This window comes from Erinaceus europaeus, chromosome 1 (assembly GCF_950295315.1).
Source record: "Erinaceus europaeus chromosome 1, mEriEur2.1, whole genome shotgun sequence".
NCBI lineage: Eukaryota > Metazoa > Chordata > Mammalia > Eulipotyphla > Erinaceidae > Erinaceus > Erinaceus europaeus.
The window spans coordinates 132,144,108-132,170,573 of NC_080162.1; the positions used below are offsets into that span (position 1 = coordinate 132,144,108).

Genomic DNA, 26,466 nt, shown 5'->3' on the forward strand with positions numbered 1-26,466 from the left:
GCGTGTATGAGTGAAGATAATCTAAAGTTCTACAATTTGTTCTTTAAAACTGCTGCATATTAGCTTTTATTTATTTTTACTAGTGATTTAATAATGATCAACAAGATAACAAGATTGAGGCATAAGAGGGGGTACAATCCCATAAAATTCCCACCACCAGAGCTCTGTGTCACACCTCCCCCATTGGAAGTTTCCCTAGTCTTTATCTCTTTGGGAGTATGGACCAAAGATCTTTATGTGGAGCAGAAGGTGGGAAGTCTGGCTTCTGTAACTGTTTCTGCACTGGAAATGGGCACTGACAGGTGGATTTATACTCCCAGCCTGTTCCTGTCTTTCCCTAGTGGGGCAGGGCTCTGGGAAGGTGGGGTTCCAGGGTACATTGGTGAGGCCTTCTATCCAGGAAAGTCAGGTGGATGTCATGGTAGCATCTGCAACTCAATGGCTGAAAAAAACATCCAGATAGGAAGCAGAACAAATTGTTTAGTAATCAGGAACCTAAAGGTAAGAATATAGCAGGTGAGATTTAGAGACTTCATGTTAGAAGAAGCTAGGAAGTCTATTTTAGGTATATCCCAATGGGCCCATGACTACTAATTTTTGCCTGAGCCTGACAAGTAACATGGAGAGGGCTACAAATATTGTCTGTGACGATGATGTCAGAGTTGGCAATAGCTTTCAAAGTAATGTATATTTCAGCATGTAACTTAGTTACAAAAGTGGAATAGAATGATACATATCATGTTTTATCATTAGAGTAATTAAATTCTTCTTTTTTATGTGATATATGTATATAAAATACTTTTTTTAGAAATATAGTTTCTTTTTTAATATTTATTTTATTTATTTATTCCCTTTTGTTGCCCTTGTTGTTTTATTGTTGTAGTTATTATTGTTGTTGTCGTTGTTGGATAGGACAGAGAGAAATGGAGATAGGAGGGGAAGACAGAGAGGAGGAGAGAAAGATAGACACCTGCAGACCTGCTTCACCGCTTGTGAAGCGACTCCCCTGCAGGTGGGGAGCCGGGGTTCGAACCGGGATCCTTATGCCGGTCCTTGAGCTTTGCGCCACCTGCGCTTAACCCGCTGCGCTACAGCCCGACTCCCTATAAAATACTTTTTAAATGTACTCTCAATGGTTAAGTTATAAGGATTCAATTTTTTTACTACTTCAGCGCAGTATAAATATTTTTAAAAATATTTTATTTATTTATTAATGAGAATGATAGAAGGAGAGAGAGAAAGAAGCAGATATTACACCTGTACATGTGCTGCAAGGGGTTGAAGTCAGGACCTCATGCTGGAGAGTTCAGTGCTTCAGCCATTGTGCCACCTCCTGGGTCACAAGCAGCATAAATATTGTTATGTGATGTAACATTAGAAAAGTTCTAGTGAAGAAAAGTACATTGGTTGCATTTTTTTTTCATCATTAGTATGCTACAGATGCTGCATCAAATTTAGATCCTGTGCAACATAATTAATCATAGAAAATCATCACACATAACACGGAGAACCACTGTTCTCATTTCAGTTTCACTGCTAATTATGTTAGCCATTGCAAGTTATTTAAACTCTCCGGGCCCAAATTCTCTTCCATCTAAAGTGAAGCCTCGAATGTGTTTATATTATGATCCTTTTAATTTCGAAACCCATTGTTTTCTTAAGTATCCAACACTATACATGCACAGCTAATGTAGGTACAGTAATGTGTCATAATGATTATGGGATATTTTTAAAGTATTAATATTTTGTTATAAAAAGTATTATTTATACATATGTAAAATTTTATAAATATATGTAATTTGGAGATTGTCTTAATAAAATATATCACCAACTCAACAATTATTTCTCTGATCCATAGAGTTAATTTAGATATGAATTCACACATAAAAAGAACTATTTTAAATTAAATACCTTTTATCATTTTTGCATACATATGCCTGTTATGTTTTATGATTGATATACCTGAGATATGGATTTACCATGTGAATTTATTATGACAGAAAGATTACAAAGTGAGGAGTAGAGTTGAATAAAGATAATCCCACTTTTCATCACTTCTCTAAATTCCCATCATTCTACTGTATTTCACATCTCGTTCTTTCCTACACTGAACCTGAAGTCAATTATTCAGGCATTTTGTCTTATTTATTCCCTAATTACTGATATTCACAGTAATTGGCATCAGAACTTGAGAAAAAAAACTCTACATGCTGTAGTTGTGACTTTATGGAATCAGACATAGAGATTTTAGAACTTCAGAAAAAAATGCATAGGACATAGTGTAAAATCCAGGAAATATTTTATTTAACTTACTACTAATTATAATCATATTTAGAATTTTTATGTCAAATTTTTATCTAATCAACAGAAATTTATTGGAGTTCTACGTTTATGCAATCCAACAGTACAATAGAGAATACACCAATAATAACATTGAAATTAGTTTTTTAAGTTGTGTCTCATGTGCACAGAGATTGAAGAATAAAGACAGCAATATTATGCTTTGATTTGTCCTAGATTTCTTCCCATTAATACGCAAGCCTAACCAGATAATACTGCTGTTTTTCTTGTTGAATAATTGAGGCTATAAATGAAAATTGTTCCTTGGGGTAAAGCTGGTTTCTTTATTGATAATTTTAAACAAGAATAAAATGCAGTTAAATTTCCAAATGAGTAGACTGACATTAACAGTACAGTGGAAAATAATTGCTCTCGGGTCATTTAAAAAGTACTAAAAGTGACTGTGGTCTTTCACGGTACCCAATTATAGAGTTGTTCTGATGAATAGAGTGGGGTGATGCAATAAAGTGGTTCATAGAAATACAGTGTTTGGGATAAACTAGCACAAGTGGACATTAGAGTGGAATTGCAGAACTAAAAGGATTTCAACTACCCACCTAATTGGTATCATTATTTTCTAACAAAAATTATATGGAATTTTTTAAACATAAATGATGAATAAAGAAAACAGCACGCTTGACTGGTTTATATGTTAATGAAGGGACTTAAGAAACAGAGAAAGGGAAAATACAGGATGAATCTTAGAAAAGCTGTGGTCTGAAGCAATTACAGAAGCCAGACCTTCCACCTTCTGCACCCCATAATGACCTTGGGTCCATATACCCAGATATATAAAGAATAGGGAAGCTATCAGGAGAGGGGATGGGATATGGAGTTCTGGTGGTGGGAATTGTGTTTCATATATATATGTGTATGAAAGAAAAGCTGTGGTCTGATACAACTGATCCAAACACTCTTTTTATTTAATTTTTTATTTATAAAAAGGAAACATTGACTAAACCATAGGATAAGAGGGGTACAACTTCACACAATTCCCACCACCAGAACTCTGTATCCCATCCCCTCCCCCTGATAGTTTTCCTATTCTTCATCCCTCTGGGAGTATGGACCTAGGGTCATTAGGGGGTACAGAAGGTGGAAGGTCTGGCTTCTGTAATTGCTTCCCCGCTGAACATGGGTATCGACAGGTCAATCCATACTCCCAGCTGTCTCTTTCTTTCCCTAATAGGGTGGGTCTCTGGGGAAGCAGGGCCCCAGGACACATTGGTGGGGTCATCTGCCCAGGGAAGTCTGGTTGGCATCATGTTAGCATCTGGAACCTGGTGGCTGAAAAAAAGAGTTAACATACAAAGCCAAACAAATTGTTGACCAATCATGGACCTAAAAGCTGGAATAATGCAGATGAAGAGTTGGAGGGCCCTTCCTCCATTTTGTAGATAGCTATTAGGCATAGCCCTGGAGGCAAAGAGGGAGGGGGAAAAGGGAGAGGGAGAGTGAGAGTAAAAGAGAGACTGACCTATAACACTGCTTCACCACTAGTGCAGCTTTCCTCCTATAGATAGGGACCAGGGGCTTGAACTTGAGTCCATGTGCATGGTAAACTAGGTGCCTAACTAGCCCCTCAATAAATTATTTTTAAATTAATTCTTTACAGCATCTTAACTTTCACTTGCCCACCCCATGTAATTATCTGAAATTATCATTAAATAATACTTTTGATCATTCATGTATTAGTCATGAATGTCATTATGTAGATAATATTACCAGAAACTAAAATTAAGTAAGGAAGGCTGCATTTACATAATTTAATTTCTTAAATGCAATCAGAAAAGGAAAATTAGTTCAGTTTGAGTCTTTTCTGCTTTTAACTAGTAACATAATCCTGGAGCCTGGTGAGGGCTCACCCAAGTAGAGTGCACACATTACTTGCAAGAATCTGAGTTCAAGCCCCTGATCCCCATCTGTGTGTGTGTGTGTGTGTGTGTGTGTGTGTGTGTGTGTGTGTTGGGGGAGTTATGCTTCATGAATAGTGGAGCAGTGGTACAAAGTATTTCTTCCCCTCTTTCTACTCTGTTTTAATATAATTTTCCCTTTTTCTTTTAATATTTATTTATATATTATTGTGTGAGAAATTGAGAGGGGAGGAGGTGACTGAAAGGAAGAGAAGCAGAGAGACAGCTGCAGTTCTGCTTCACCCCTCATGAAGCTTTCCCCTACAGTGGGGGACCAGAGGCTTGAACCTAGGTCCTTGCGCACTGTATTGAAAGCACTTAACCCCTTTCTACTTCTCTCTGTCTCTTCCCTTCTATCAAAAACTAAATTCCTGACTATTAGGAATATTAGAGCTGTTTAGACACCTAGTGGCCCCAGATTTTGCTTGTTTGTTTGATTTACTACTATCTATGCATAACAATAATGCCAAAATTATTTTAAATTTCGGTGTTCTTTCAAACATTAGAGAAGCTAAAACTATATCAGAGAACTTTAAATATTTACTATTGCATAAAATTATCATGATGGCAAAGCAATGTTTCCTTAGTAATTGTGCATTATTTTAGACCATTTTGACTTTCCAAGTTGTGCCTTTGTATGAGTGAAAGTGATGTCTACTTTCACATAAGACTAACCTCTTCGATGGGGTTTACAGTCAATAATATTTATATACCTTTCACATATTTGGGAGCTATTCTATTCCCTGATCCAGCTTTCTAGTCCTTTTTCCAGCCATGATATCATCTCCCCAGACAATAGCTTGGATCCACCTGCATATAAGATGTCAGGCTCAGGGAAAAAAAAAAAAGAAGAAGAAAACAAAAAACCTAGTATAGCCATAGGCCCTCTGGAATATAACTAAAATAAGCTTATTGTCTATCTACAAAATGGAGACCCCCCAATCTGCATCTGCAATATTCCAGCCTTTAGGTTCATTATAAGTTAAAAATTTATTTGGCTTTATATGTTAACTCTTTTTTCAGCCACCAGGTTCCAGATGCTAACATGATGCCAACTAGACTTCCCTGGGCAGACAACCCCACCAACGTGTCCTGGAGCCCTGCTTCCCCAGAGACTCACCCCATTAGGGAAAGAGAGAGACAGCTGGGAATATGGATTGACCTGTCAAGGCCCATGTTCAGTGGGGAAGCAATTACAGAAGCCAGACCTTCCACCTTCTGCAACCCTCAATGACCCTGGGTCCATACTCCCATAGGGATAAAGAATAGGAAAGCTATCAGGGAAGGGGAGAGGATATGGAGTTCTGGTGGTGGGAATTGTGTGAAGTTGTACCCCTCTTATCCCATGGTTTTTGTTAGTGTTTCCTTTTTATAAATAAAATTTTTTTTTAAAAAAAAAGGACATCCAGCTGACACATCAGCGGCCTATATTAGTTTGTATTTGGCCTTCCTGCTTCTTGACATGAAAACCTAAAACAAAATAAACAATAATTTTACCCCCCCCCAAAATAGCCTCCTTCTATATTTCTTGAAATAATGATGTATAGTTGTCATATGATAAATGATAACCAAATTTGTGTCTTCCCTCTCCCATTGCTATTAGCTATTAGCTGTGGTCACCCCGGTAGCCCAATTTATGGACGAACAAGTGGAAATGGCTTCAACTTTAATGATGTTGTGACATTCTCTTGCAATATTGGGTATCTTATGCAAGGGCCAACAAAAGCACAGTGCCAGGCCAACAGACAGTGGAGCCACCCCCCACCAATGTGCAAAGGTAAAAATCTATCTTCTAGTTTAGAGCATGGTACCGATTAGTCTACATAAAGTAATAGGAAAACACTTGAAACAGGTTAGACAGAGCAACAGAATATTCTCAGCTGATAAAACAAAACTAATGTAGATGTCAGATATTAGACTTGCTTCTCCTTTTAAAATATTTTAATGTATTTTTAATGTGAGAACTAGCAAACTATTTCAGCTCCTTATTTTTACTGTGCCATTTTTTGTGGGTGTATATAAAAAGTCAGTGATGGGGACTGGGTGGTAGCGCACATAGTACAAAGCACAAGGGGGCCACTCAAGGATCCCAGTTCCAGTCCCTGTCCCCATCTGCAGGGAGGTTGCTTCTCAAGTGGTGAAGCAGGTCTGCAAGTGTCTTTCTCTCCCCCTCTCTGTCTTCCCCTCCCATCTCCATTTCTCTCTGTCCTATACCAAAAAAAATAAAACTAAAAGTGGCCACAGGAGCAGTAGATTTATAGTGCAGGCACTGAGCCCCAGCAGTAAACCTGGAGGCAAAAACAAACAAATATATATAGTCAGTGGATAATTTATACATGGAGTGAATTTCATAATTAATGCAGCTTACTTTCAAGAAATTACTCTTCTCATAGTTTTTGAAAAAATGTGTTTAAATCTGGCATTATAATACTTTGTTGTTGAATTTCATAATTAATGCAACTTACTTTCGAGAAATTACTCTTCTCATAGTTTTTGAAAAAAAAATGGGTTTAAATCTGGCATTATAATATTTTGTTGTTGGTTTCTCCATAGAAATAGATATTTTTTGGGTGTTGTTCCATTTTTAAAATAAATAGTATACATTTTCTGTGGTTTGATTAAATATAGACAGAATTTTCTACCTTTTATGGTATATTTAACTCCATTTTTGAAAGTAACTTCCTTTACATCCAGAATTGAGCATAATATTTATAAAGTTGCCATTGCTCAAAAATGCAAATAGTTCCTCAATTTTCTGTATTTTATATCCTATAGATTTTGTTTCTTTATATTTATTGTCCTTGTATTAGCATTGTTGCTGTAATCTTTAATCGTTTAACTATATTTGCCTTTAAATCTTTGCCCATATATTTTACTGGAAGTCTGTGGTTTTTCCCCTTTATGTGAAACATACCTTTCAAATGTCCTTTGTTTAGTGGTCAACTGTTCTGATCCTGGTATTCCAGCCAATTCCAAAAGAGAAAGTAAAATCGAACATGGAAATTTTACATATGGCACTGTGGTCTTCTATGACTGCAATCCTGGATATTTTTTATTTGGCTCTTCTGTTTTAATATGTCAACCAAATGGACAATGGGATAAACCTTTACCAGAATGTATCAGTAAGTAGATAATGTGAATTCTTTATTGAGAAACTTCCATAGAAGTAAGAAACATGAATGTTTGTTGTTGATAAAATACCTAGAGCTACATATCAGATAATTATACCAATAGTGGCTCACTATATTGAAACTATACCCTTCTGTATTCCATGAATGTGATTTTATCAATATTCTGTATCATAAATGTCTATATTTTACTTTGAACTTTGATAAAGCAGACAGAATATAAACATCAAGAAATTTTCACATTCTGTGCCATTACTATACCATAAGTGATAACTATCCTTTTCTTTTGAATTAAGTAAGTTTTACTTTGGATTAACTTCCACTTGATATAAAATGTGTTACCATGTGAACAGTATCAGGGCTTCAAAATACTTGTGGATTTATACAAATGTGTTACTGGAAACTTAGTTCTCTTGGAATATCAAAATAGTTCACCTGGATAATATACCTGCTTTGCTATAGGCACTCCCCAGGTTCAAGTCTGACCCCACTATACTGGATTAAGTTCTAGTGCTAGGGTGTTTTCTTCTCTCTCCCTCTCCCTCTGTCTCTGTCTCTCTTTCTCTCTGAAAGAGTTGACCCAGAAATGACAAGAAAGAGAAAAGAAACGTCATAGATGGGGACTGCATGGTGTCGCAGCCAGTTAAGCCCCACATGGTACTATGTGGAAGGATACTTCAAGGACCTAGGTTCCAGCCCCCTCTTCCCACCTGTGGGGGTGGAGGGATACTTCATAAGTAGTGAAGCAGGGGTGCAAGTGTCTTATCATTTTCCCTCTCTCTACCTCCCCCACCCCTCTCAATTTCACTCTGTCCTATAGAATAAAATAGAAAAAAGGAGCTCCAGTGGCACAATCAGTTAGAGCACGGTACATATACAGAAAAAAAGAAAAAAAATGGCCACTGGCAATGGTGGATTTGTAGTGCCAGCACTGAGCCCCAGAGATAATCCTGGAGGCAATTAAAAAAGAAAGAGAGAGAGGAATGAAGGAAATTTCATAGACTGAAGGGCAGTGTATCCAGAAGTCATGCAGATAGTTTTGCATCATGCTAAATAATCTAATCATTTTATGATCACTTTTTATTATTATTATTTTTAAAATATATTTTATTTTATTTATTTATTCCCTTTTGTTGCCCTTGTTGTTTTATTGTTGTAGTTATTATTGTTGTTGTTGTCATTGTTGGATAGGACAGAGAGAAATGGAGAGAGGAGGGGAAGACAGAGAGGAGGAGAGAAAGATAGACACCTGCAGACCTGCTTCACCGCCTTTGAAGCAACTCCCCTGCAGGTGGGGAGCCGGGGTTCGAACCGGGATCCTTATGCTGGTCCTTGTGCTTTGTGCCACCTGCGCTTAACCCGCTGCGCTACAGACCGACTCCCTTATAATCACTTTTATGTGGCGATTCTTTATGTTCACAGGGTGGAATTTTTTTTGTAGCATCATTCATGAATTAACAAAGAAAGGAAACTATGTGATGTCTATTAAATTACAGATTCAATACGATATTTTATACTCTTTCCTGGTGTGTGTGTGTTTGTGTGTGAGTGTGTGTGTGTGTGTGTTTCCCAATAAAAAAAGAGAGGATAAAGCACATATGTGAAACCCGAGGTTGAACCTTAGACACATCATTAACGTTAAAATTCTTTTCTAAGACATGTATATATGAATTTATTCAGATTTCTTTAATTCCCTGACTCCACTTTTTACTTTGTATTAATTTTTATAGTGCTCACTAGTAGCATGCTAAGTACTAAGAGTTGTATAGAGTTTATGTCCTCTTTGAGCTATTTTGTACACTGTAGAGTCATATTGTACTCATTTGTCCAGGTTACAAGGAAAGTGGATACATATTAAATCCCAAGCTACCTTCAGTCATAAAGAAAACTATACAACATATTGACATTTGTTAGTACTGTTTCTAGCCACATATTATTTGGAATGCCACAGAGTATTTTCCTTATGCAGAATACTTTTATTCATTGATGACCTGAAATGGATTATTCTAGACCATCTATTAAAATGTGTAGGGCACACCTAGGTAAGTGCACATATTACAGTACACAAGGACCCAGATTTGAGCAGGAAGGAAGCTTTGCAAGTGGTGAAGCAGGGCTGTAGGTGTTTCTCTTCCTCTCTTTTTAGTTTTCAGGCTAACTTACCAATTTTTTTTTTTTTGCCTCCAGGGTTATAGCTGGGACTCAGTGCCTACACTATGAATCCATTGCTACCGGAGGCCATTTTTTCCCATTTTTGTTGCCCTTACTGCCCTTGTTGTTATTATTGTCATTGTTGGATAGGACAGAGAGAAATCGAAAGGGGGAGACACCTGCATACCTGCTTCACAACTTGTGAAGCGAACCTCTGCAGGTGTGTGAATTGGGGGGCATTTGAAAGGGGATCTTTACATGTGTCTATGACATCATGCCATGTGTGTTTAACTCGCTGCACTAGCACCCGGCCCCTACCCCTCTCCCTATCTCCCTGTACCATCTTGATTTGTGGCTATCTGTATTCAACAAATAATGATAATTAAAAAATAAAATAGTTGTGTGACGATTCATATTTATTGCCTTTCTCTTGCCCTGATATTTCTTCCTATTAAATTCTGTACAGGGCTTCTTGTGACCCCAGTGTACTATTTGTAGGTCCACATTGACATTTCACTCAGTCCTGCCTTTTATTTAGATAGGTATGTTTAAACCCATGCAGTTATGATTATGAGAAAGTGTTCACTATCCTCCTATATATGGACTTAACGCTCATTCAATCATTTATATTGATCTGCAGTATCTATTAAGCTCATGCACAGGGTGAATGAATTCACAGAATCACTTCTATTATTGCTATTATTATTATTACTATTACCATTGTATTATATTATTATTTTCTCTGTATTCATAACTTAAGATTGTTTTTTATAAGTTATCAGATTTCAGGAGTATTTTCATGCTGCACTTGGGGCATATCAGTTATCAAATCTCCCACTAAAATTCTGCTACCCCCTCCCCAGCTTTTTAAACCCTCCCCCCAGAAGTGCCTTAGTTCTTACATTGTACAATGTTTCTTCTGCAATTTTGTTTGCTGTAATTATCTGTATTTCATATATGTGTAAAATCATTCAGTAGCTGTCTTTTACCTCTGATTATTTCAGTGAATATAATCAAGAAACTTTCATAAGTGTGCTTGGTTTCTGTGAGTGGTATACAGTTGAAGGTAATACAATTTTTATTTATTTTATAAAATATTGGTATTGGTAGCTTGGGAGGTAATGTAGTGTCTAGATCTTTGGACTTACTTAAAAACATGGCATCCTGTGTACCAAAGTGATAATCTGGTTTTCTTCTCTCTCTTCCTCTCTCTCTCTCCCTCTCTCTCTCCTCTCACTTTTATGAAATAAATAAACGTCTTTTTCAAGAATTGGTGCAGGTTTCCCGATAGGAGATATAAAAAATTTTTATATTCAATAATTATGTATTGTAGTGATTGACTGTGGACACCCTGGCATTCCTCCTAATGCAGTCCTGTCTGGTGAGAAGTATACCTTTGGTTCTACTGTTCACTATTCCTGCACAGGGAAGCGAGCCCTTCTAGGCCAGTCATCAAGAACCTGCCAACTTAATGGCCATTGGAGTGGATCACAGCCGCATTGTTCAGGTACCAGTTGGGAAATCGTATTCAAAATATCATCATGACAATGATAATGGATGTAGATCCAAATAGTATAGAGAAAATAGGAGGCTTAAAGGTGGTACACCGTGTTGAGTGCACATGTAACCATGCACAAGAACCCAGGTCCAAGTCCAGGCTTTCCACCTGCAGGGGGTTCACGTCACTAGAAGTGAAGCAGTTTTGCAGGTGTCTTTCCCTCCCCCTAGCTTAGTTGCCCCTCTCAATTTCTCTCTGTTCTATCGAATAAAACAGAAAAAAGAAAGAAAGAGAAAGAGAGAGAAAGAAGGGAGGGAGGAGCAGAAAGAAAGAGAGAGAAAGAAAGAAAGAGAGAGAAAGAAAGAAAGAGAGAGAAAGAAAGAAAGAAAGAAAGAAAGAAAGAAAGAAAGAAAGAAAGGGAAAAATGGCCACAAGGAGGAAGTCCTAACCAGTCACCAACAACTTTGGTAGCAATTAATAAAAGGAAAAAGAAAAAAAAGAGAAAGAGTATATCATACTTTTCAAAAGATTCATGGAAGAAGCTACAACATTGTTTATACATTTAACTAAATCTTCAAATATAAATTCATAGTGTAAATTAATACTTATTTATAGGCCACCAGTTACAGGTCTATGCTTTGAGCTGTGCTATATTCAGTTATAAAAAATTAATTTTTTAATGCTGCTCTGTATACAGTGTCTTTGATAATTTAAATGCCATACTACTAGACTCAACATTCTATTTTTTGCAGATGTTAAATATAATCATATTCTGTAGGCAATATTTTACTATAATTTCCTGTTTAGAAGAGAGTTCAATTCCTTTAAATTGTCAATCAATAAATTTCTTAGAGACATAGTTTTAAAATAAAGCCTTAAATATTTTCAGTTAAACTTTGTCAAATGCATATCCATACCCATAGGTAGGACATCGCTATTGAATTGCAAAAATACATTGTACAAAGATATTTAAAAGTGAAATATTGCCCTTAAAGTTTCTTATGGTTGTTAATGTTACATTGCCTGAAAGTGAGAATGGTATAAAGAATTTCAATATTCACAAAACATATTTTTTTAAAAGAGAAGAAAAAAAAGTACCTAGACAGAGAACATTCTCAATATTTATGTTTTCAACTCTCTGTGTTCTTTTCTCTCAGTATAGATTGAGATTTTGGGTACTTAAATTAGGTTTATTAAAGAAATGATAAAAAGAACACAAAATCAAAACATGAACACCTATTGAGTATCAAGATTATTAGGATCTTAAATCAGAGTTTCACATCTGTGATTATTTACAATTTTTTATAATTTTATGCATGAAGTTTTCAGTTTTTTTAAGTCTTCTGCCAGTAGTCAGTAGTCTATAGGAGAAAAATGAATTAATGAAATATTAGGCTAAGGGAAACCTACTATTTTACATTTGTCAGCACATCACAGTTCCAGCAAAGAATGATTTTAAGAAAATCAGAGAAGGAAGCACTGACATTTTCAAATTTATATATTAAATTTATTTTTATAAATCCATGTCATTTGAGTGCTATTGTAATGCCAGTTATAAATTTTCCCTTTGCTGAGATATTAACCAGGCTCTGGGAGTTAACCTATTTAATGTTCCCAAATATTGATGCCATTGACATAGAAAAGAGTACTATATACTGCAAGTCCTTTCTTTTTTATTTAAATTTTTCTCTTGTGGCTGGAGTTAGATAGGAAATATAGTTATTTATATTCCTCATCTGTTTAGCAGGGTAAGGCACTGAATGAATAAAAACAAATGCCTGTAAGAACCTTGGTAAAAATCATAAATTGAATATATATTTATTGAAATAAATTAATATGAATTATATTGAATTACAGGTGATGCTACCGGTATATGTGGGGACCCAGGTACTCCAGGTCATGGTTCTAGACAGGAAAGTGATTTTAGAACCAAAAGTTCTGTACGTTTTGCTTGTGATATTGGATATATCCTTCATGGCTCTGAAGAAAGAACATGTTTAGCTAATGGCAGTTGGACAGGAAGGCAGCCAGAATGTAAAGGTAAACTTTTATTTTTTTAATTTATGATTTACAAAATAATAGGGTACAATTCCATACCATTCCCACCACCAGAATTATGTGTCCCCATTCCCTCCATTGGAAACTGCAATGATTATCAAGATTATAAATATGGATTAACTATTATTTCTATCTATCTACATATTTATTTGGCCATTTTTTCTATGGTCCTGCCTCTTTTTTTTTTTTTTGGTCCTTCTTTTCTGAGTTATAGCTATACCTATTATTAATCCTGAATGTCCTTCCTTTTTACCTCTACTCTCTCTCTGAGTCTTGATGGAATTGGGTTTCAGAGCCCTCTAGTCATCTTCCCCTAACATTTATCCCCCTCAGGGGGTATGGACAAAAATTTTTTGGAGGGGGTGCAGAAGGTAAGAGTTCTGACTTGTGTATTGCTTCTCTGCTGGACATCGGCACTGACAGGTCAATCCATACCCCTAGCCTGTTTCTATTTTCCCTTAAGGGGTAGGGCTCTGGAGAGGTGAGGTTCCAAGACACATTGGTGAGGTCATCTGCCCACGGAGTTCAGGATGGACTCATAGTAGCATCTGCAATTTGGTGTCCGAAAGACAGTAAGTTCTGTGGCCAGGACAAAATGTTTAATAAATGGGAACCAGAAATTAGGAATAGAGTAGGTGAGAATGGGGAATCCAGGGTGATAAAAAGCTAGCAAGTCTACTTTAGGTATGTTCCAAGGCGCCCATAACTTCAATGATTTTTTTTCTTCCTGAGGAATATGGAGGTGGGGCTAAAATATTGTATGAGAAGATGCAGTTAAAGTTGAGAATATACCGGAAAGCTGGAGTAGGGCAGAGAGTAGCTCCTAACCTTGAAGGAAATACGTAAATAGTCAACTATTGATCTCATCAGTCTGACTCAGGGCCCGTGTCTATTCATATTTAGCACAGAAGCCTTTATCATCTGCAAGTCCCTGTCAATCTAAGCCTGAAAACAATGGTCTCAACTGGGAACATTCTTGGCTGGACTTATTTCAAAACCAGTCTTCCTTATTTGGCAGAGCAGATGACCCAGCCTCCCTTCAGAAAATGGGGCAGCCTCAACCATTGCTATTTTATAGTGAGGGCAAAGTCCTGGAGAGGCCCACAGAGATCTTATGATGATGTTCCTGATGGAAGTGACCAGTGATAGTAGAGAGAGGGGTCTGTTACATGTCTGGGGCTGTTGTATCTATAGAGTAATCCTAGAATTCCCTGACTTGGGCCTCAGGTGATAGGATGTGCTGGTAGTGATCAAAGAGGTCACCATTAAGTGAGCCAGTCACTTGCCCTTTTGCAGCTTTTGAAGTCCCTTCTTTATATGACAAGCTTGGATTTTTCTCCTAGCCATTAAAGCACTGAGTGTCATTTGTTGTATCCAAATCAATCTATAGGTTATGGGGGCAGGGAGGTGTCATAGTTTTAGTGGGGTCTGAGTTAACATCAAGTTTTACTGCATTACTTGTTTGATGATGTTAATAAAGGTTGTCATAGGTACAATAATTATCCTTGATTTGATACAATTTTTTTCCAGTATATCTCTTGGTTAATTCTATACCTTTTTTCTTTGGAAGATTATCAAGGGGTGACAATAATGCTAATGCTGTCAGAAGAAATTAAGAGTTATATCTTGCTTTCTTTTCTGTAGTTAGCTCCCCACCTGCAGGGGAGTCACTTCACAAGCGGTGAAGCAGGTCTGCAGGTGTCTGCCTTTCTCTCCCCCTGTCTGTCTTCCCCTCCTCTCTCCATTCCTCTCTGTCCTATCCAACAATGACAACATCAATAACAACAACAATAATAACTACAAGAATAAAATAAGGGTGACAAAACGGAAAATAAATAAATATTAATATATATATATTTTTAAAAGAGTTATTGACAAATGTGAGATACCCCTATCAGAGGAGGGTTCTAGGCCTAAATAGTAAATATTTGATGCAAAAATTCATGATGCTTTCTTTAGGCCATTCTGCTAGTCTTCCACAGTTATTATGTCTAAGTCTAATCATAGAGAACTATTAAGCACTTTTAATTTGAGGTATATAGTTGCCCCTAACTCATAAATACATGTAGCCAGTACCCACCCCAAGCTCTAACCTATATCTAGGATCTGCAACTTGATTGGAGAATGTGCCACCTGAAATGGAATTGGGTACTCCCTAATTCTTCTTCTTCTAGCGTTTGCCCTTCTTCCGTAGCTAGTCAACAGCGTCAGGTTGAAAGCTGTCAGGAGCTGCTTGTTGCTGGCTTTGAAAGTGACTGGGATCCATGTGGATTCAGTCGGCTAGGAAGGATCGTCAGTTTCCCCAATGAATGGGTACTCACGGGATGCACCATGAGAAGGTCTTATATTAGAGAAGGTCTCCCCAGATTATTGGAGTTGAAAGGTTGACGTCTCAGACCTGCCGTCTCTGGATATACTCTGTAACAAAATGGTAGTGGCAGCATAACTTGACATGGTGGCAGTGATTGTGCTGATTTAGTTGAGGTCAACAGAGGCTGTATAACAGGGTAAGGGATCTAGAGAAGAGCCATCAAGAAATTCAAACAGTGGCCCCAGAGGTGGCACAGTAGTAAAGCATGAGGTCTCGAGATCGATCCCCCGCATCACATGTGCCAGAGTGATGTGTGGTTCTTTCTCTCTCCTCCTATCTTTCTCATAAATCTTAAAACAAAAAAGAAAAAGAAATACAAACAAAGTCTCAGAGGTCCTGGGACTGGGGGAAATATAGATTTTAAAGAGAATGGGGAAGTTTCCTTATGGTCATAGCATTTTAAAAGGCAGTAGACAATTATTATTATTATTATTATTATTATTATTATTATTATTATTATTATTATTATTATTATCAAGTTAGTTGGAAGCTTATTTTTCTGTAAAGGTAATCTTAAGCAGAAACAAAATATACTGAAATATATTATTAATTCAACTTGTACCTAAATTCTATTTGATATGACTAGTAAAAATACTCCTTTCTGCCCTCAACTATGGAAAAGAAGTACTATTCCAACCTGGCTGGTTTTTCCATCAGTAGAACTATACCAACAAATAATTATAAAATATAGCTATCATATTTATATTCTTTTTTTTTTATGACTCCAGGGTTATTGCTGGGGCTCAGTGCCTGCACTGCGAATCTACTGCCCCTGGAAGCTGTTTTTCCCTTTTTATTGCCCTTGTTTATTTATGTTCTTGTTATTATATTGTTATTGCTGTCCTTGTTGTTGGATAGGACAGAGAGAAATCCAGAGAGAAAGGGAAGACCGGGGGGGGGGGGAGACAGATAGACACCTGCAGACTTGCTTCACCGCTTATAAAGCGACCACACACCCCCCACCCCACCCCCGCAGGTGGGGAGCCAGGAACTTCAACTGGGATCCTTGTCATGGGTCCTTGCGCTTCATGCTATGTGTGCTTAACCCCCAGCACTACTGTCCAGCCCCCTGGCTTTTATATTCTAACACTGTTCACACCATATAGACATCAGTATTGGAAAGATTAAAATGTTTGTTTTGAAAGTTTTTTATTTCTTCTTTTTAAAAATATATTTTAAAATTATTTATATTTATTTATTTCCCCTTTTGTTGCCCTTTTTAATTTCTTCTTTATCACATAACAATTTGTAAACCCAACCTTGGAAAAAATTAATGGTTTTGCACCAATAATTTCTGAAAATTCCTCCTAGTTTCCAGGTAGACATAAAAATATATGGGAAGATGCATTAGTATAAATAATATGTTTATTTATATGTACCATTACAATGTTTTATTACTTTACTATTATATAGTAAGTATGAACACTATCTTTAACATGATGTTTGAAAAATATATGAACGGGGGGGGGGGGGCAGGGGTTGGGCTGTAGCGCAGCGGGTTAAGCGCAGGTGGCGCTAAGCACAAGGACCCGCATAAGGATCCTGGTTCAAGCCCTGGCTCCCCACCTGCAGGGGTGTTGCTTCACAAGCGGTGAAACAGGTCTGCAGGTGTCTCTCTTTCTCTCCCTCTCTCTGTCTTCCCCCTCCCCTCTCCATTTCTCTCTGTCCTATCCAACAACGACAACAATAATAACTACAACAATAAAACAACAAGGGCAACAAAAGAGAATAAATAAATTAAAATTAAAAAAAAATTAAAAAAAAAGTTTTAAATAAAATGTATATACGTAAATTTATAAAAGTATACATATATTTTATAACATTTTAATTGTATATGTTATATCTACTTAGAATAATAAATTTGGTAAATCTCTACTGTTCTTATTGTTACAAATATTCTATACCTTGGTGAGTTGTTTTAGACAAAAGGCTCATAATTTTTCCTGAAAGAAGTGATGGTCACCAAAGGCAGTATTTTTGTAATTATGTTGTAGTGTTTACCAGAAACTACTAACACATTTTTTAAGTTCTATGATTTGCATTCCATTAGCTCAACTTAAAAAATCAATATAAACATCCTTAATTACAACAACTTATAGGAAATAATTCAGTGATTAATTTAGCAAGTTTATAGCTCCTTTGGAGAATTTGAACTAAAACCTCTCACTTTTTGTGTAGGAAATTTTTTAATTGGAACATTTTTATGTAAGCTGCAAACCATCTTTCTTTACAGCTGTACAATGTGGTAACCCAGGAACAACAGCCAATGGGAAAGTCTTTCGGATTGATGGCACAACATTTTCTAGTTCAGTCATTTATTCCTGTGCAGAGGGATATATCCTTTCTGGACCTTCAGTCAGACAGTGTACAGCCAATGGTACATGGTCTGGAACTTTGCCTAACTGTACAAGTAAGTTTCTTCATAATATATAATTTTAATTTCACTTATTTTGTTTTTTATGAGATAGAGATAGAGAAAGAAATACCAGGACACTGTTCATCTCTGGCTTACGGTGGTGCTAGGGATTGAACCTCAGAGCCTCAGGCATGAAAAATGTTTTGCATAACTATTACACTGTCTCACTAACCCTACACGTCATATTTCAAAATACCACCAGTTTTGTAGAAAATGTTTATAAGTATATAATATGCAGTGTGTGTGTGTGTGTGTGTGTGTGTGTGTGTGTGTGTGTATGTGTGTGTGTGTTATAACTAGTAAAACCATGCAAGGTTTGGTTTCACTTGCTTTGTCTCTTATTTTAAAACATAGTAGTAGTGTATGGTTAGGGTGTTGAGTACTGACTTTAAAAATTAGTTGGTTATGTCCATGTCTAGCAGAGAAGCAATTACAGAAACCATACCTTCCACCTTCTGCACCCCATAATGATCCTGGGCTCATGCTCCCAGAGGGATAAAAAATAGGAGAGTTTCCAGTGGAGGGGATGGGGTATGGAATTCTGGTGGTAGGAATTATGTGGAATTGTACCCCTCTTATACTATGGTCTTGTCGATTATTATTAAATCAATAATAATAAAAAATCACTTGGCTTCCTAAGGTACTAAATTGGATGGGGAGAAAGGGAATACAGAAAACCAGTGTTGTCAGTGTTTCCATTTTATAAACAAAAATTTAAAAAGAAATAAATCCAGTGCTTTTAAATGTAATATAAGTGTATTTTGGAGACACATATAAATTATCAGCTATAACCAAGGTAAAAGTCTGAAGGATAGGATACCAGTTGTGTTTTTTCCATTCTCACATTTCAGCATCTGACTTGTTTTATTATACAGTTAGTAGTGCATTTTGTCCTACTTTTAGGAAGTCCTGGCAGCTGATTTTCCCTCCAATATTAAAATATAGTAAATTAGTAATTATGCATTATAATAAAATTTTACATTTTCAGGAAATTAAAAAGATATTTTCGATTCCTATATGTAAGTTAATGGGTTATTTGTGTGAAATAAAATAAATTTGTCTGGCCTAATTACTAATGTTTTATCTAGTAATATATTAATTGGGAAAATATACCTTAATAAACTTATTAAGAAACAGTAGCACCATGTAAATCATGAAATGTTTTTGTATGGAGAGTTGTTTTGTATGTGTCCATGGACTCAATCATAAGAACAAAGGCATCTATAGTACAAGAGACTCTAGATCTTTAATGCGTGCCTTTTGTATATTGAGTTAGACTATGCATATTTTTGCTGAGAGAAAATTGTATAGCTACAAATAGACCAGTTGTGGGGGTGAGGGTACTGGGCACACCCAGATAAGCTTGCATCTAACTAAACACAAGGACCCATGCAAAGATCTTGGTTTGAGTCCCAGCTCCCCACCTGCAGTGGGAACTCTTCACAGGCAGAGAAGCAGGTCTGCAAGTGTCTTTGTTTCTCTCTCCTTTTTTGTTTCCCCCTTTTCCCTCAATTTCTCTCTGTCCTATCCAATAAAATAGGGAAAAAATGGCCTCCAGGAGCACTGGATTCTTAGTGCTGGCACTGAACTATAGCAATAACTCTAGAGGCAGAAAAAAAAAAAAAGCAGTTGGTGAGTAAAACCATAAATATGCTCATGTAAAATCTGTAAATGAGGAACAGGATGCTTCCACAACCCCAAAAGAACTCCACATACTCCCCCACCCCCTGTTTTGGTACAGAGACTTTAGTATTTCTTTTTACTTTCTTTTTCTCTTTCCTTTCTCCTCCTCCTCCTCCTTCTTTTTTGGTTTTGTTCATTTGTTGCCACCAGGGTTATCACTGGGACTTGATGTCTACATGACAACAACACCACCATTGTTAGTAGCCATTCTGTTCTCTTTTACTTATAGAGAGACACACAGAGGGAAAAGTTGGGGGAGAGACAAAATGAAGAGAGACACCTGCAACACTGCTCCAGTGCTCATGAGGGGACCTGGAGCTATATAACTTGAATTTCCATACGAGATGATATGTCAGCCCCACCAGTTATGCCATCTCCTTAGTGCCTAGCTCAGTATTTTTGACGTTTCCAGTAATGGTGAGCAATTCTACCAGTCTGGAAGTGTTCGTCTTTCTGTCTGCCTTCTGTAGTGATCCTGCTGCCCTCATCCCCTCCCACCTCCAGTAATCACAAGTAGGCTGATTTATCTCTCTTTAAAAATGTATTGATCATAGGGGAGTCGGGCGGTAGCGCAGCGGGTTAAGCGCAGGTGGCGCTAAGCACAAGGACTGGCATAAGGATCCCGGTTCGAGCCCCTGGCTCCCCACCTGCAGGGGAGTCCCTTCACAGGCGGTGAAGCAGGTCTGCAGGTGTCTATCTTTCTCTCCCCCTCTCTGTCTTCCCCTCCTCTCTCCATTTCTCTCTGTCCTATCCAACAACGATGACATCAATAATAACTACAACAACAAAACAACAAGGGCAACAAAAGGAATAAATAAATAAATAAATAAATTTAAAAAAAATGTATTGATCATAAGTGAAAAAGCAAAGAGACTGAGCAGACCACTGCTTTCCTATTATATAAGGTAGTGCTGAAGATTGAATCTATAGCTATTGATGTCTCAGGTATGTAAGTCAGTGTTCTGACATGCTAAGATAACCATCCGACCCCACCCCAGCTCTCATTTAATCTCAATCTCATCCATGATCTTTCCTGCTTTTTTTCTTTCTGTCTTTTTCTTTTTCTTTCTTTCTTTCTTTCTTTCTTCCTTTCTTTCTTTCTTTCTGTCTTTCTTTCTATTTCATATTAAATGATGTCAATCAATATTTCTTTTAACAATTTCTTGATCATAGATGAAATAATAAATGTCCTGTTATTAAGTCATTCTCTGGAAGTATATCTCTCAAAAAATAACTCAACTTATTCTTTTTTTAATTTTTTTTATTATTTTTTTTTAAAATTTTTTATTTAAGAAAGGATTAGTGAACAAAAGCATAAGGTAGGAGGGGTACAACTCCACACAATTCCCAACACCCAATCCCCATAACCCACCCCCTCCCATGGTAGCTTTCCCATTCTCTATCCCTCTGGGAGCATGGACCCAGGGTCGTTGAGGGTTGCAGAAGGTAGAAGGTCTGGCTTCTGTAATTGCTTCCCCGCTGAACAAGGGCGTTGACTGGTCGGTCCATACCCCCAGTCTGCCTCTCTCTTTCCCTAGTAGGGTGTGACTCTGGGGAAGCTGAGCTCCAGGACACATTGGTGGGGTCTTCAATCCAGGGAAGCCTAGCCAGCATCCTGGTGGCATCTGGAACCTGGTGATTGAAAAGAGAGTTAACATATGAAGCCAAACAATTTGTTGAGCAATCATGGATCCCAGGCTTGGAATAGTGGAGAGGAAGTGTTAGGGAGGTACTCACTGCAAACTCTAGTGTAGTCCTGCTTTCAGGTATATATTTTATAGTTTATGGATACGTGTGCACATAAGCTCTCTCTCACAGAAACTGGTGTATATCTAGGTTATGGGACTTTGTTAGAAAGTGAACTACCTGAGATGAAATTAGAGTGTACTATAAAAGGAAAGGTCTCACCCGAGTAATGAAGCTGAAGGGTTGTCATTCCACACGTGAAGTCTCTGGATACATTCTGAGGTAAAGCATGTTGAGGTAGCAATCATTGCTTTGGTTAGGTTGTGATCAGCAGATGCAATGTTATTTGGTTTGGATTGGGAGATGCATACGGGAAAGTGGGCCCTATCCAAGGGTTCCAGGACTGGGGGAAGTAGGGGCTCTATAGTGAAGATGTGAGGTTCCTGCTGTCTTAGGGTTCAAAAAGACAATCAATAGTTAATATTATCATCACATTATTTGTTAATTGGGTTAACTTTGAAAAGTCCCTTTGTTATGGTTTGCTGGACAGTACCCAGTATCTTGTATATAGCTGTGCTATTGGAAGCTTCTAATCTACTTGGTCTAGGCTTTTGAGAGAGTCCGCATATCAAATACATAGCCTATATATTAAAAAGATTCAGTTTGTCTTTTGAGAAACTTTGAGACATACAATTGATTTCCCCCTCTCATATTAATTAGCTACTGATTTATATGTCTACATTTTGCTAGGAGTGTACATAAACACCATTCCCACCACCAAAGGACTATGACCCATCCCTCCCACCCACTCCCACCCCCCACTGGCCCAGGAAGCTACATGCCTACCCCTCACCACTGGGTTTTTACTTTGGTGCCCTACTTACAATTTGATCAGGTCCTGCTTTTAGTTTCCCTTTCAGATCTTCTTAGTCAGCTTCTGTTGATGAGTGGGATCATCCCATACTCATCTTTATCTTTCTGACTTAGTTCACTTAACATAATTCCTTCTAGCTCTGTCCAAGATGGGTCAGAGAAGGTGGGTTCATTGTTCTTGATAGCTGTATAGTATTCCATTCTGTAACTTTATATTTGTCCTCTTAAACCAACTACTACTTCTAGAGTGTGAAATTTCCTTAAAGTAAAGTAGTTTTCGGGGCCAGGTGGTGATGCATCTGGTTGAGTGCACATGTTACAATACACAAGGACCCAGGTTTGAGCCCCCAGTCCCCAATATAGGAAAAAAGCTTCACAAGTGGTAAAGCAGTGCTGCAGGTGTCTCTCTGTCTCTTACCCTCTCTCTCCTTCCCCTCTCAATTTCTGGCTGTCTCTATCCAATAAAGATAATTAAAATTTTTAAAAAATAAAGTAGTTTTCTCATGACTAAGTAAAAGATTATATAATATAATATGATCAAAGTCATCTGTTCCAGCATACACACTTTGGGAGATGAGTTATAAGAAGCACCCACCAAACTAAACAAAGCTATCCTTATTAAAAGACAAAATAGAGACAATACTTGCTGTGATGTTCATGCTGACAAAAAAAAAAAAAAAGAACAGAAAACAAAAACCTGTGCTTTGGAATTTTTTGTCTTTATTAGCACAAAAATTTCAGGAAACAAGAAGATTTGAAAACAAAACAAAACTTTGTTCCTTTTGATGTCTCACAATCAGAGTCATCTCTGGTACCTAGTGCTTGAGAAAATGATATAATCTGTACCAGACAGGGAATCCTCAGTGGAGTAGAGATTGATTTTCACATACATGACCATTTGAGATTTTGATTTTTGATTTTCACCTGCCAGGACACTGGTTCCAAAATTATTAGTATTCTGTATCATACAAGATGCAGGTTATCATTTGGTCCACTAATGGGGTGACACTTAAGAATTTTGGTGACCTGATTTTATTTTTTGGCAACAAATCACAGCAGCCCATTGTAATGCCCTGATGTCTCTGGATGGTAGGTTAAAGTCCTTAAGAGTCACTGTTCTTAGATTCTACCTGAAATGACAGAAAACCTCTTTTGATTACTGAAAACACCATGATGAATGAATTGACTTGTGGAGCAGGTGCTGTTTACAAAAACTGTTGCTATTGGAAACCACTGCCTGACTTGTCTTTGGTTCATTAGGGCATCATCAAATACATCTTTGTGAAGCTGTTGCTGTCAAGCATTTTATTCATGATACCTCCAGAATATGTGGAGCTCTTTTTTAGCACATCTGTAGAAGAGCGTCTACTCTCTCTATATATCTATATCTATATCTATCTACCTATATAGATATAGATAGAATGTGTATATATATATATACACACACACACACATATATATATTCCCTTTTATTGCCCTAGTTTTTTATTGTTGTTGTAGTTATTATTGTTGTTGTTAGATAGGACAGAGAGAAATGGAGAGAGGAGGGGAAGACAGAGAGGGAGAGAGAAAGATAGACACCTGCAGACCTGCTTCACTGCTTCTGAGCGACCCCTCTGCAGGTGGGAAGCCGGGGGCTCAAACTGGGATCCCTACACCAGTCCTTGTGATTCACGCCACATGCGCTTAACCCTCTGTGCTACCGCCTGACTCCCCTCTACCTCGTCTCTTTTGATACCTATATAGAAGCTCTTATGTCTTACAGTTGGCCTTGCTGGTTTGCTTGTTTGTTTGCCGATATTCTAGCTCAAACTGTTAAGAGCTGTACATAAAATAAAAAGTTATAGTTGTTCTCTTTAATATTCCAATTAACCAGGAATCTAGGTTAAGTATAAAATATTACCTTGTGTAATTTGTCAAGTAAAACATTATGTTGAAGACTTACTCTTATTATAAATATTGAAACAATAAAAAATAGTCTTGGTAAATAAATGGAGTTTTAATTTTTATCATATTTAGTTGAATATTTAAAAAAATCAAGTAGAAAGAAAAAATTCTTGTATATAAGAATTATTTATTAGGAGTCATAATCATACTTCATGAGTGTGAGTTTGACAAATTGTCCCCAGGACTGCAACAATACAATTATAACATAAGGTGCTTTGCATATTGTTTTTTTTTGGTTTAAGATCCATTATTATTCATGTCATTAAAAATTCCTAGGCTTGGGAGAGGGAAGAAAAAAAAGTTCTAGGCTCAACAGATTAGAATATGAAAGCAATCTGGTCATCCATAATTTTAATGGCAAGTTAATAAAAATATAATAATAAGTAAATTGACTTCTACTAAGGTATTTTAGAATTTAGATTTAACAATTCCAACATACTGGGGGAAATAGTAATAAATGAGAGATTAAAATCTAGATGTACCTGGTAAAATTGCTATTTCACGAATGAAAGTCTTTAGCAAAAATAAAGAGTGACCAGAGATTTAGCTCTGTAGCTGGCATACCAGCTTTGATCTGGTAGTGCATATGATCCGGGTGTGCTTTGACCTCTTTTTTTCCCTCTCTCTCAGTTTATCTCTCTTACTATTGAAAAGCAGAAGCAGACCCTAAAAGACAAATTTGCCATGTTTTTTTTTATCTCCAGAAAGAAAGAAAATGCAATCTATGTTTACCTTTTTCTTTTTCGAAAGTTTTTTTTTTAATATTTATTTATTCCCTTTCGTTGTCCCCCCCTTTTTTTTTTTCATTTTTGTGGTTATTATTGTTGTTGTTCTTGTTGTATAGGACAGAGAGAAATGGATAGAGGAGAAGACAGAGAGGGGGAGAGAAAGATAGACACCCGCAGACCTGCTTCATGGCTTATGAAGCGACTCCCCTGCAGGTCGGGAGCCAGGGGCTTGAATTGGGATCCTTAGGCCCCTCCTTGAGCTTTGCGCCAAATGCACTTAACCCTGTGCACTATCGCCCAACTCGCTATGCTTACCTTTTTCTTTTACCTTCCAAAAAGCATTTACACATTCATTACCTAAATCATGCTTAAAGCATGTGTATCAAAAAAGCAAATGCTTTTGTGGCTTTTATGTGAACCACAGTACAAAATTATTTATTTATTTTTTGCAGTCATGATGATGATGTTGCAAGTCGTGAAGATGGCAGAGCGCAAAAATTGCATATACAAGGGGTAAAATTTGACCCTTTAGCAGTGTATATGCTAGTGTAATGTTCTGGTTGTCTTTTGCTCCCATTTATTTTCTTTCTTAAATAAACATTTTAAATCAATCAATATTGGACTGAGTGTACTGAGTAAGTATCAGAGTGATAGGACAGGTGAGTGAGACCCTAGATTTACAAGGCATTTTTAGCAAACACTTGATGGAGTTCTCTCACTAAGCCTCCTCCTTTCCACATTCAGGAAGCAAATGTTATTCAGAACATACGCTGTAATTTCTTAGAGATCATTTTTTTTCACTTGGGTTTCTGATGAGTTGATGAATCCGGAAATTGATTCCTTGAACTGTTAACATTTTCACATTATACCAAGCCCACAAATTGTGCGTTTTTGCCTTTATTTGACACACTCACGTTTTTTTATGTTTATTCATTCTTATACTAATGCAATGTAAACATTCTTTTTGCATCTGGCATTGTTGTTATTTAAAACTATTGTCACGTCTACTACAATGACACTGCACAAAAATGTGTTTTCAATCTAGTCAGCCAAAATTAGAGATTTCCATGGTTAGAATTCAAACTTTAAGTATTATGTTAGAAACCTTGACTGTAAACTATTGTGCACTTTTGCTTTAAATATATATTTTGCCCTAATTTCACATCCTTAGAGACCTGCCCCTCTAGGGAAAGAGAGAGACAGGCTGGGAGTAGGATCAACCTGTCAATATCCATGTTATAATGATCCTGAGTCCATACTTCCAGAGGGTTAAAGAATAGGAAAGCTATCAGGCGAGAGGATGGGATACAGAGTTCTTGTGATGGGAGTTGTATCCCTCTTATCCTGTGGTCTTATCAGTGTTTCCATTTTATATATAAATAAATTAAACTAAAAGAAGAAAGAAACCTTGACTGAATAGGATTATTTCTGTGTGATTATATAATACAGATGAAATTAAATATCAGAGTCCCTTCCAACATAACTTAACCTTCTCAGAGACTAAATGGCAATCAGTGAAGCATAGTTATAATATCTGCAATATATATAGTCATAATCAGAAATTTCTCAGCTTGTGATTTTTTGTTCTATGATTAAAAATTAACATGATAACTAATTTTCTCTGATTATATTTTAAGCAAGCCATATACCTACTATTCTTCTCCATTAAATATA

At 36.9% G+C, this 26,466-nt stretch overlaps 1 protein-coding gene across 1 annotated transcript in view; it reads left to right on the top strand.

Moving 5' to 3' along the window:
* Nucleotides 1-26,466, top strand: part of CSMD3 (CUB and Sushi multiple domains 3) — a 1,712,448-nt gene that overhangs the window by 1,625,288 nt on the left and 60,694 nt on the right. Inside the window, exons 55-59 of the mRNA XM_060195764.1 lie at nt 5,857-6,030; nt 7,190-7,375; nt 10,866-11,039; nt 12,888-13,070; nt 17,693-17,869. Coding sequence (XP_060051747.1) covers nt 5,857-6,030; nt 7,190-7,375; nt 10,866-11,039; nt 12,888-13,070; nt 17,693-17,869 — 894 coding nt within the window. The remainder of the gene's footprint in view (nt 1-5,856; nt 6,031-7,189; nt 7,376-10,865; nt 11,040-12,887; nt 13,071-17,692; nt 17,870-26,466) is intronic.